Below are 12,705 nucleotides of genomic sequence, written 5' to 3' on the forward strand. Positions count from 1 at the left end.
CCGTCATTCCGCACTGCTTTCCCTCCGAACAACAGCCTTGTGTTCGTTTACCGTCCCGCTGGTGTTGTGAGTCCAATTCCGCTACCAAGCAAGAGTTGGAGGGACATTCAGTCCGGGGCAATGCAGAGGTCGTACAGTGGGACCCTGACGTCGTAATTGGGGTCGGTTCGCAAATTCGCGAAGAATGACGTACGTTCCCCGTCCTTGGACGCGTGTTCGGGGATGGCGCCACTGGGGATCGAAACTCGCATATTAATGAGTGGCTGGGAATATAGGACCGGACGATGGATAATTTAAACGAACAGCACCAGTGCTGATCCTTGGGAGAAAGAGGAGAAACAATACTAGGTCATCACCTTTCAAATTGTCTTTCATCGGGAGTCGAACCCGGCGAAGCTGTATAATGCCAGGTACTCCAAGTTGAGATAGGTCACAGTCTGTGCTGGTCGCTCGGAATGGGAGATGATATGTTCGTTCTTTGTCCATAACAGAGGCGTCACTCTGTTTTTAGCAGCGTCAGAGCGATACTGGTGTCGTTCTGCTGGCCAGTCGTGCTTGATTCCCAAAATGGCATTTGCATCTCTTCCCTTTCGCCTCTCATGTCCACACTACCACGATTTTGGCACCTGGATGCCGAGAAGGGACACACGGACCCTGGACAAGCGAGGTGGGAGGAGCGAAGAGGGCTGCTGGATTTGGATTGGGCGATGACTCGGGCGTTTCTCTGTCCTGAAGCAAACCCTACTACCTCGTGATTCTTCTCGTCCCCTCGCACCACCGTCCTATCCATGAACGTGAACGCCGACACCGTGTACTCGCATTCCGTATCGGATAGAGCCCGAATGATATTAACGCTATAGGGAACATGGCTCGTCAGAAGAGAGGGTGCAGGTGCTCGGTTTCAATATCTCTTGCCTGAGCCGTTCGTCCAAATCGCCGTTCCTCCTTCGGCGTTGGGCCCATGCAGTTCTCGCTAGGATAGGATAGTTCCTCTATTACGGGGTGTGTGCATGAGACTCAGCGGTCTGAAGAGGGCACTAATGAGTGAGCGCTATTATAGATGATCCAAAGGATAGCTGGCATCATACACCGCCTATGGACTTGGACAGGATGCTTGTTTTCGGGTTGATGATTCTGAGTATGGTGTTCTTCATCTCTAATAAACGGAAATCTATTCCGACTTTTTCCCCCCAGTGACAGCTTCAGGCACGTAAGATGGTCCGGCGCTGGAGGCAAAGTGATAGGTCTTTCCTGTTTTCGCTTTGTACGGCCAGGGTGAAATGAAAAAACTCGAGGTGGGCGATTTACCTTCATCCATGCCATTCTCTCGCCTTGGTCCTTCGAATTCAAATATCAAACTTCACGCGTGTATACGCTCTCATCTCAGCCTACCATATTCACCAACCAGCCTCCTGCACCCTATCGTCAACCCTGCATCGCCGACCCATATTCAATGACGCGATTCAATGATACTCTCCAAGCCCCCAACACCAACGGGTGCTAATCAAGAGGAGAGGGAAAAGCTGCCAGTCACATAAGTGCATGGAGGACATCCGACCCGGAACGACGCACCAATTCTGGGAGAGAGGCGATGTTGATGGATTCACGAGTGGCAGGTCTCGTGGAGAGACGTTGTATGCTGATTGGGAGGGATGATGGAACCTCCATACACCATGGTTTCTAGCTTCTACCTCAAATTCGCTCGTGATTCTTGATTCTTCCTATCTGGACGAACGTCCTTCGCACCACCCTCCTTCTCGCCCTACCGTATCGCGCTGTTCGATTGCTTTTAACAGCGTCTTTGTGCCAGTCGATCGGAACGGGGGATGATGCATTCGTTCCTTGTATAGTCGACTTGTCCATGGCCATCCAGCGTCAGACCGAGCAGGATGTCGGCACGGGAGGATAGCCCCTCTAGTGACATCTGACTCTGCAAAGCGCTAATGTGAACGCTAGCCCGACTCGTTTTACTGCCAATGCGAGACGATGGCTGGCGTCGACTACGTGCACCGCCGATGGTAGTCAAGTATGGTGTGCCCAAATCGAGATGAGGATAAAAATGGGCTTGGACTCTAAAGGTAGCATGTTTGTTTCGGGTCGATGATTCCGTGTGTGTGGGTCTTTATGTCAGTACCCTCCATCTTTCTGGTGAGCTCATTCTGACTTTTATCCAGTATCAGCACGAGGAGAGTTGTGATAGTTCGTACAAAGGTGCTCGAGGAGGCAACGTACATCATTTCCCTGTTTTTCCCTGCACGACCATAGTGGAATGTAGAAACTTGAGTGGGGCCTTATACCCTCTTTGCTCGTCTCTCTCTTTCGTTCTCTGTCGATTCATCCAGCTGTCGAATTAAGACCCATAGATTTGGAGACAACCTGACTCAGAGAGCACTCGACGGAAGGCAGTCTTTTCTTATGCGGTGCTATATATCTGGATCGCCCACCGGCATGTGGTGTAGATACGAGAGGGTTCGATTCCCTACCGGAGAATCGTAGGCGTATGATATTTTTGTTTTCTGTTTGGTCTGTTTGGTTGTCTCTCTCGACGCACACGGGCGGTCAGATGGTTAGTGGTCCGGCGCTAGGAGCGTAGAATCCACAATGTGCCAGGACGTGTGTTGATGAAAATGACTCGGAGGAAAAAGGGGGTACCTTATATCTTCAGCAAAAACAACATGTCTGATTTCCGACTCGGAACAGTGCTCTGACTGGGAGTTGAACCCAGTTTTCATCCGTACAGGCATGCCAACTGATCTATTAAAGGTTATGACGGCTAGTCGTGCAGTCGAGAGAGGCGTGATGCTGGCGTTGCCGGCGTCTCAGATGACTGGTATAGATCAAAGGCCGAGGTTTCGTTTGCATCACGCTGGTTCGTGGGTCTCGTCAACGAAGGTACCGCGGGAACCTGTTCTCGCCACTATTAATACTTGGAGTGAGATACTGAGGGCGGGGAGAAATCATCCATACGGAATCCAGGGCTTATGAAGAACCAGCTTGACACGAGTTTGGGACTGCAGCAAATGGATGGTGAGGAGGGGAGTAAGTTTTAAAATTGTCTCACTATGATACATCGTCCTATTGTCACTAGACCTTTGCCCTTGCTTGCGCCAGATTCCAAATTATCTATTGCAAAGCTGAGGCGCTGAGACTTATTTTTAACGATTAAACCGACTCCGACTCGATCCTCATGGATATAACGATGGGCTAGCAGTCCGTTTGTCAATTGTCTTTGAGGGAGTGTGTGGTCCACGTACCGTCTCTGCTCCCCTGCTGCTGCGCTCACATTCAGATGTAGATCCCGGCTGAGATTCACCTTTCGGTTCCAGGAGTTGGGAACTCGGAATCTTTCGGAGCTCCTTTCGCGCATTGAGCCTAGACACTCGAGTAAGTCACTAGAGTGATGAATTATGGTGCTCATACACACATCGCTAACAAGGAGTTGATAAATACTGTAGATAAACAGGTGTGTCAGAATTCGTGGCTCTGCGATGAAGGACTGACGTCTCGGCTGCATGAGATCGATCGCAATGAATATGAGCGTATTCGGCCACATGAGAAACTGCGTCAATCATGAGCTTGAGATCAGACAGCGCATAGCGGTTGGCATACTGTTATAAGAGTGGCTGTAGAACACATGCTGCATACCACGGTAAACCGGTTGAAAAGGTACATAGGTCGACTCTCACCTCGTAACCAACCCGGATATCAGGATCAGCTGCATCAGCCCAACCAACGTCGCAATAGTACTGAGTTTACATGATGTCAACGCTGTGACCCAGGGATAGAACTTGTTGAATTACGGACTTGGGAAACATAGAACTGGCCCGGCTTCTATTCAGATAATAACACATAGCGATGGATATGATGAAAGTAGCTCCGGTGTTTGTCGAGAACATCGCGATGATTTCACTCTACTTTCAGGTGAGATACAGGATCAAACAGGAGTTATGATGGCATGCTTACTTTGATGGTAGGAATGTTGGAGAAGGTGGAAATACTGTAGCTGTTGGAAGTGTCTTGGATTATTGATGATATGCGGTATAATGACACAATCTTACACTCCGTAAACTAGATCTGATGAGAAGAGGGATGTGAAGCGCAATGATCAGCAAGAACAGTACAAACTTACATGTTCCAGTGCCTATGAGAGTGAAGAGTCAATCACAGAGGCACAGACTCAGCAATTGGAAAGCATTCGAGGTTCACGTACCGACATTACAAGCCATGATGAGGGACTACGAGGGAAATACGGTTGAAAAGAATATCCGGTAATAGTAGGATGAGCTTACAAGAAACCAGGGTACGACTCGACTGAGATGAAAGTGTTGTCGGACTGGCCATCAGCAGGTGTTAGCAAAGAGCCAATGCGAAGAGCCAATAAGCGACCTTTCCACAGTCGTACAGCATATATACTGCCCAAAAATAAGTTGTCATGAAGCAGACAAAGCTTAGGTAGTAACGTACGCTTGGACCGCTACTTTGATCAAAGTCTAAGCAGCATAGCATCAATTTAGCTTTATCTACGAGTTTAAAATGGTGGAATACGCACTCCAAGAAGAACATGCAACTGCCCGGGCCAACGAGACGTTAACTGCCATAGCCACAACCAGAAAATCACAATACAAACCTTGCAGCTCCTATCATGCCAGATAAGGTCAGGGAAACGATACGGCGAATATTGAAATGTACCAAATGATATCAAGTTGATCCAAAGCTAGGAACTTGCCCACTATCCGAGTCTCGACGAGAAGGAAATACAATGCGTGAGTGCTAACCGCGACATCTAGTGTATCCAGGACCCTGTACATAATTATCAGCGATCTAGTTCAATTCATGAGTCGGGACTGCTCACCAAATGGCCGCCACCTGTTCAATAAACACCTCACGCTCAACTGGAAGAATAGAAATATATGCAACACGCACAACGAGTCGATAGGGCCACCAGTCATTTGGGTACTGCTTGAAGTACCAGATGGACTGGAGATTTAATATCCCGAATAGACTGCACATCCGTGGTCCGGCATCAGTTGGATGGGGACAGACAGGATCGAAGCTTACATGGCAGAAAGGATGGCTCCTACGAGAATTACCCCGAACGTGGCACCAAGTAGCGGGATGGGTACAGGAGTCAGGTCCATATGGAAAGAGGGGAATAGAGAAAGAAAGAAAGAAAGAGGCTGGTGTTGAAGTAGCAGGGCGCGTAGATGGGATTTAAATATACTTGTTGATCATCACCCGAAGGTGCAATACAGAACAGATGTTGCGGACCCATGAGCTTCTGTAGATCTTTCTCATCATCACTCGTTGAGACTCGAGGATAGGCCTCGGTAAGGTTCAGGCTCAGTTGCGAGACTGCGAAGAAGCAAGGATCTCCCAATGAGCTGGTTAGGGTTATATTGGTGTTCGGGAAGACGATGATCCGCGTGGTCCTAGTGAAAATTTCCGGCAGAGAAGGCAATATACGGGAGTACATCTTCACACAACGAACTGTCATCTTCCGCTCCACCTATTCACTATTAGTTTGATTTCAACACAATAATGGAATAATAGGTGGCAACGACATGTTCCTTCTGGTTTGCACTTTGCCTTTCAATTGCTCTCGCGCATTGATAAAAGTCATCCCTTCAGAGAAGGAACACTCAACAGTTTGAATATTATTTCGTCCAAGATACAGTCCTATGCCGATCAATTAAATCAAGATGATTGTACTAGGATGGAACTCAACCACCCATCTGATTGGTGAGAACATAGAATAACGTACTGACCTCTAGCTCCTCCCCTTCTTGTTGCATGATTTGAGATTCTGGCACAGAAACAGCCGGTGATTGTTTTATAGAAAGATACAGTCCGTGTCGGCATGCACGTATATCGAAATGGGAAGATGTATACTGCAAGACATTTCTGGCGCTCACATCGCTACAACAAGCGCACCGCAATCTTGCTACTCATCTCCATTCCAGAGTACGTCATATGCGCTTAACAGTCCAGTGTGGGGTTGATCCAAAATATCAGTTACCGAGGAGCACAGTTTGGCACCGCGATTGATTTCCTCTACATTATTGCTGCCAAGACCCTCTTTGAGCCATCGTAACGGGGGTGAAAAGGTGTCATGAACAAATATTTGCTGCTTGGTTGTGTCACACGCTGTGCCGAAGGTGGAATGAACGTGGAAGAAAGCGACCAAGGGCCATCAATATCAGAACTGCTCGTCTTTCCCTTGGAGAAGTATCAAAGACAAAAGACATTGAGTAAAAACTATGTCCGGTGCACCCGTGAACCAGAGCCTAAGACAAGGGAGAGCCGGGCCCGGGTGGGAATGGAATAAAGTCAGGATTATTAAATATTATTGAAAACAATCGACGGTACCTTGTTCTCCGATGGTGTATCGGTTAATACATGTGTTTGTCATCAATGAATGGCTGGGTTCGACTCCCAATTACGCTGTCGTATGCGACATTGAAGATTTGCCATTGTCTTCATTTACATATAATTTTGATCTTTCTTTTCAATTTTTGAGTTTTGAGTCTTGATCACTCATAGCCGTTATATATCAGGACCCGTTTATTAGGGTTGCACACGAAACCCTGTGTTTTGACACACACACCGCAGTTTCAGGTAATTTGCCTCCTCAGTCGACCCGTTTCGTGTCTAATTCTATTGTTTGCTGTATTTCTTTATGTATAATCCTCTCAGCGATATACTTCGAGCTCCCGCCATTTCTTCCTTCAGCATGAACTTGAGCCATGAAGGATCCATGCCACAAACGACTAGATGTCGTTTCGGGACCACCTCTCTCCGATGCACGTAAGGAGAGAGGGAGAACTCGTAACGTTACTGCTACGAATGTCTCGCATCCGCCAAAGCATTCAGAAGTGGTACCTCATGAGAAAAGACATCACATTATTTGAGAAAGAGAGATGTGAGTTATAATTGCCTTCCCGTACGTGTCTCGACTTGGAGTACTTTACGTTCGGGTTCGACTCCCGATGAGAGACAATGAAGATGACGAAAAGCGTGCCAGTTTTTTCGTCGTTCTCCGGAGCGGGTGCTTCCTGCCATCTGTTCGTCTCCTCTTGCAAATGGGCAGGACACCGCTAGAGATCTGTCCTACATCACGAAGCCTCCCAACATCACTCTGATAGAGTACCCGTCAATGCGTGCAGCACCTGGGTTCGATCCCCAATCAGAGAATGGAGAATCACAAATGGAGCTTTTTTTCGCCTTGTAAACGAGTCTTTGAAGTTTCTCGTTCATCCGTAAAGTGGAGAAATGGTGAATTAGAATGGCTGTTTGGTAGGTAAATCACCCGGAGAGCCGCACGATAACGCTATTATTATGATTCCGCGCAAATCTCCACGCGGCATCACATAATGAGGACGTAGGGGTGCACGACTACCCAACCTGATCGCAAAGAAGGTTGGTGAATCACCAAAAAAAGACGAAATGCACTGTCTCCATTGGAGTTTGTATTGACGCTTGACTATCGACCCACCCAACACAACAGCTAGGCCCGGGTGTACACTATTCTGCGGCATTGAATCAGTGACTCAGAATTGGGCGTTGATAGTAGCTAGCGTTCGCTCGTTAGTCCTCTCTTCGAACTAATAAATTGAACAAACGCCACGGATCCCGTCATTTTCTTCACCCAGCAAAACGAGGTTGATCTGGACGGTCGCACGAGAATGTCATTAGCGAACGACCTCCTGCATGGTCATTGAAGTCGGCGCGATTCCGATGAACGGTAGCTAACACAAAGATCGCCGCTCGTCTCCAACGACCTGTAAATCACGCCACAGACATGGTCGGTAGTAGCACGAGGACGCGTGTTATTCGTCCAAACACGAAGAACCGCAAACCGGATACGAGAACGTAGGAGGGTGGTGTGAAGTTCGGGTCTACGACCCGCTCTATTCATGGATTCACTGACAGTGACTCTCCTCCAGAGCCGGCCCTTCGTCTCGGGCTCACAACTGGCGGCCTTTCCCTCTCCTCTTGATACCCGTCCCGCTTCAAATAACATGGTGTCTGCCCATGTTGATTGTGGGTCGGCTGACGATGGGGTGGGTGGTCGGTGAGCTGAAATGGGAGCGTATAAACCCAACTGCCATTTCGAGTTCCCGGATCCTCAGCACGATTTCCAAGTGAGTATCCCCTCGGAAATACCATCTCTGATAGAATACTGGCTAATCCACTTGCCAATTGCACGGGGTTCGATTCCCAATCAGAGAGTCTGTAGCGAAGAACGGCTGAGTTTTTTCTTGGTCTGCGCTTGAGGCGGCAGACCAGAGGAGAGGAGTTACAGAGAATATCGCCGGGATGATACTAGTAATGGGCAGTTCCTCGCCATACATGGCAAGCATAAGTTCCCGCCGAAGTGAATGAAACGCGCAACCGAACCGTCCTCTTGTCAAACCCATTCCAGGCATCTACGACCCAGAAGCGGCGGCATAGAAAGGGAGACGCCGAAACTGCTGTGAGTTAAGACTACGGCGCAAACGACTCGGACCTGGAGGGGACCGCCCATCTCGCGTCCCACCTTCTAGCACAGACCCTGCCCGTCTTCTCATCACGGAACCCGGCTCGCTAGATCATCGTCCACGTTCTTGACTGTGCCTGCCGCATTCTGAACTAGAACTGGAACCATCCCATCTCTTCTCCCATTTCAGGGCAAGATGAGGCTGAAATGGCGTTAGATATGGAATAGAGACATACAACAGATTTACCTTTAAAGGGGAGGCGTACTGCTTGACGCGAGTGTTGATGATTCTCTAGGCTCCTTGTCCCCCGGTTATTGGAGCCATATCGCCATCCAAGCACTGTCGTTGGTACTGGGCATTGGTAGTAGCTAGCGCTTGCTCATTAGTTCCCCCCTACGCCGTCACACCAAGCAGGGCGAGGTTGATCTGGACGGTCGCATGGTACGCGATCCTGATGAACGGCAGCTTGGCCTGGAACACGCAAAGATGGGAATGGCCCGTTCCTCTCCAATGGCCTGCAAATCACGCTATGGACGCGTGTTATCGAGAGCGAGCGGCAGAGTACGATTCTGTATGTTCGTCCGACCGCGAACTGGATCCAGATAGCTCAACTGCAATGCTGGGTCCCACTATCAAAGTATACATCGAGTGTAGGTGGTGTTTTGAGAATGGTAGGGGGGAAAAGGGTGCGCAATGACGTCAAGGCGGAGGAACGAGGTGGGTTCCCAAAATGGTAGAGTCGCATCTCTTTTCACTTCTGCCTCACTCATGCGCCGCGTTACGTTCATCAACCAACCTGTGACACCACCACGATTTTGGCACCAACGTTGACAAGACTCGGATAACAAAGAGGGATGATCTGTACTGAGAGGAAGGAACAGTCAGCCGCGCCATGCCAGAGAACGACTTCTGGAGGAGAGGCAGTTGATGAACGCGCGAGCTAGACGGCGAGTATGCTTGAGGGTAGGTGGCCTGGAAGAGAGAAGAGGGCTGGATAAATTTGGACCGGGCGTGGAGCCTCTGTGCATCGCGTTACGTACCAGCATATCGATGACGAACATGCTCTGAAAGTCTGAAAGGAGAGGGCGAGCCGTTCGTCCATGTCGCGCTGTTCGTGTCTCTCTCCTTCGGCGCCAAGTTGGGGTCGTGCAAATTTCCTGAGGACGATGTTGCTCTGTGCCAGTTGCCCGTTCTCACAAGGAACGGGAGATATGTTGCATGGCGACCGAGAGGCATCGCTCTGTTTTCACCAGTGTCAGACCTGCTGGGTGATAACGGAGTAATGTCAGCCTGGGGAGGACAGCGCAAGGTACGTGTCTTTGACTCGGCGCTCTGTCGAGAGTACTAATGAGTGAGCACTAGCCCGACTCATTTTACTGCCAATGCGAGATGATACGAAGGATGGCTATGACTGGCGTCGACTATATACACCGCTGATAAACGTCACGCATACACTCTCATTCCAGCCTACCGTGTTCCACCGACCAGCCTCCTGCATCTTATCGTCAGTCCTGCATTGCCGACCCATGATCAGCAGCATAGTTCAATGATCCTCTCCAGACGCCTAACATCGACATCAACAGCTGCTAATCAAGAGGAGAGGGGAAAGCTTCCAGTCACACCAGTGCATGGAAGACGTCCGACTTAAGACGATGCACCAATTCTGGGAGAGAGCCGCTGTTGGTGGATTCATGAGTGGCAGGTCTTGTGGAGAGACGGTGTGTGGGGTAGGGGTCGTGGAATCTCCATGCGCCATGGTAATTCACGAGTGGTTCTTCCTATCTGGACAAACATTCTTCGCACGACCCTCCTGTTCGCCCTCGTTCCCTATAGACCGACACCGTGTACGCGAACGGGGAACCATCATTCAGAGAGGGCATGGGCTTTAGACTGGAGGAGAAGGAGCAGGAGCTCGGCTTTGACATCCCTTTCTGGCGTTAGGCGAACCGTCCATCTACATCGCGCTGTTTTGTCGTTGGCGCAACTTATCTGGGGACGACGCTGCTTTTTACAGAATCTCTGTGCCAGTCGGCCGCTCTCATAAGGAATGAGAGATGATTGCGTTCGTTTCTTGTATAGTCGACTGTCCGAGCGTCAGACTGGTCGACAACAGAGCAGGGTGTCCGCATGGGGAGGATAGCCCCTCCAGTGCAAGGGTATGTGCGTTTGACTTGGCGGTCTGAAGAGAGCTCTGATCTGAACGCTAGCCCGACTCGTTTTACTGCCAATGGCTATGTGCACCACCGAGTATGGCGTGCCCAAATCGAGATGAGGGTCGGTATGGACTTGAGCTTGGAGGAGCAGGCTGGCGCGCGGGACTTTGGGTCAGTATCATCCATCTCTCTGGTGAGCTCATTCTGACTTTTGTCCGGTATCAGCACGAGGAGAGTTATGATAGTCCATAAGAAGATCGATGCTACGCCTCTCCACTGTTAATATATATGTTAGCTATCGCGTCATAGGCATATACAGGTGCAAAGCGTACTATTTACCTGCACGACTAGATAATCAACAAAGTCTTTTCTTATGTGTACCATCACAACATCCTTTTCTCGAAGCTTGATGAAGGGTCATTTCGCACTACACCCTACCACTGCGAATGATAGCCTTGTGCTCGTTTACCATCTGCACAGGATCGCAGTCTCGTGAGTCCAATTTCAAGAACGAGGAGGCACTTAAGACGTTCAGTCCTAGGTAGGTCACACATGGAGAGTGGTGTATACCTTGACGGTGGGACCCTGGGCTTTTGAATTCGCTCTCGGAGTCGATAACACGTGTTCCCCGTCCTTGTGATGAAGAGGAGCGCATTATTCCCATCTTCGTGTGTTCTAGGCCAGCTGCTGTTCAGTGTTCAAGATCCCGCCGACTTCAACGCGCAGTTTTCATTGGAAATAGCATTATCTCTGTACTTCGCCTTCAAGGCTGGAAGAATGCGCGACCGGCCTCGTTGAAGAGAATGAGGGGATCATAATGTAAGGTATCTGTCTGGGTACAGTGCATCCGACCTGGTGGGTTAATGAACAAACGCTAGCTCCTTCCCTCAAAGTCCCTCGTCGAATAATGTGATGGGAAATAGTCGCGTGGAGACATACTTAGGTCAGTATTCGTTGTCTCTACTTGATGAACCTATTCTGATCTTTTTTTTCGCTATCGGGAATCAGGATGGGTTCCCGCGTGCGCACCTCTACGTTCTCATCACACAGAAGGGGGATAGGGTAATAGCAGAGGCTTACGCCGACTCGGGCTGCAGTGATTTACTACCAGAAAGGCGTCCTACTAAAATCCAATTTACGTGGTGGCCCATTTCTGAGTTCTCCGCATTGATATCATTTTACGAGTGGTTGCATGACTCATCCGCAATGAAAAGGTTAGGACTCAGCACATCGTACTGTCTTATTCTCTGACTGGGGGGTCGAACCTAGCATCAACAAGTGATGTTGGAAGGCTGGGAACATAAGACAGGTCGGTGGTAAGTTTCTCGCCTTGTTCATTTAAACGAACGGACGAAAAACACACTAGGTGATCCTCATGCTTTTGCTGGAGTAAGAGGCAAAACACAAGCAAGACTTCATCCTCTATTGTCTTTCATCGGGAGTTGAACCCGGAACGAACCTGTATAACAGGTACTCCAAGTTGAGACACGAGTTGCGAGTGAATTAGCTAGGGTAAAGGTACGTGCATTTGACTAAGGCAGTCTGAAGAGAGCATTAACGTGTGCGCCAGTTTGACTCGCTTTACTGATGACTGATATCACCGTCGCGTGCGGTGTGCATTCGGTACAGTGGACTTGGACTCTGGGGGTAGCATGAGGCTTCCTCTGTATTGCTGATTCCGTGTGCGTGAGTATTTAGGTCATCACTCTGGTGAGCTTATTCTGATTGTTATCCGGTATCAGCAAGGAAAGTCGGGTTATGATAGTCCGTAAAACATAGTGGAATGAAGAAACTTGGAGTCCGAAGGCGATTATCCTTCTTCACCTATGTCTCTCTCTTTCTCTCAGGGTCCTGGTCCTTTGAAACTCCACGCATTCACGCTTCATAGGTTTAGAGACGGCTGGCTCTGAGAGCGCTCAATGGAATCCTGACTAACAGACGTTATCAAAGTAGAAGTCTTTCTTATGAGGCACTATATCTGGATTGCACATGAGCATGTGGTGCGGATACGAGGGTTTGGTTCCATATTGGAGAATCATAGATACATACATATGTTGATATTTTTTCCAGTGCTT

At 49.1% G+C, this 12,705-nt stretch overlaps 2 protein-coding genes across 2 annotated transcripts; one reads left to right on the forward strand and one right to left on the reverse strand.

The window, feature by feature from the left end:
- Window positions 1-3,084: 3,084 nt before the first annotated feature.
- EV420DRAFT_1691033 (uncharacterized protein) lies at window positions 3,085-5,792 on the reverse strand (the record flags this gene model as incomplete). The annotated part of the gene is made up of 19 exons (XM_060479339.1): window positions 3,085-3,123; window positions 3,255-3,372; window positions 3,425-3,449; window positions 3,502-3,559; window positions 3,687-3,746; window positions 3,805-3,831; window positions 3,964-4,068; window positions 4,130-4,141; window positions 4,211-4,235; window positions 4,290-4,412; window positions 4,465-4,490; window positions 4,550-4,637; window positions 4,690-4,800; window positions 4,853-4,866; window positions 4,924-5,002; window positions 5,059-5,177; window positions 5,222-5,352; window positions 5,489-5,506; window positions 5,762-5,792. The coding sequence occupies 19 exons, from the start codon at window positions 5,790-5,792 to the stop codon at window positions 3,085-3,087; spliced, it is 1,209 nt and encodes a 402-aa protein (XP_060329315.1).
- A 2,289-nt stretch (window positions 5,793-8,081) lies between these two features.
- On the forward strand, window positions 8,082-10,195 carry EV420DRAFT_1748899 (uncharacterized protein; the record flags this gene model as incomplete). Its single annotated transcript, XM_060480264.1, has 6 exons — window positions 8,082-8,141; window positions 8,423-8,473; window positions 8,773-9,127; window positions 9,153-9,194; window positions 9,557-9,786; window positions 10,061-10,195. Coding segments are annotated over 6 exons (873 nt in total), but the record flags the coding sequence as incomplete, so codon positions are not given.
- Between the last annotated feature and the right edge of the window lie 2,510 nt (window positions 10,196-12,705).

Source organism: Desarmillaria tabescens (genome assembly GCF_030435595.1).
Source record: "Desarmillaria tabescens strain CCBAS 213 chromosome Unknown EV420scaffold_23, whole genome shotgun sequence".
NCBI lineage: Eukaryota > Fungi > Basidiomycota > Agaricomycetes > Agaricales > Physalacriaceae > Desarmillaria > Desarmillaria tabescens.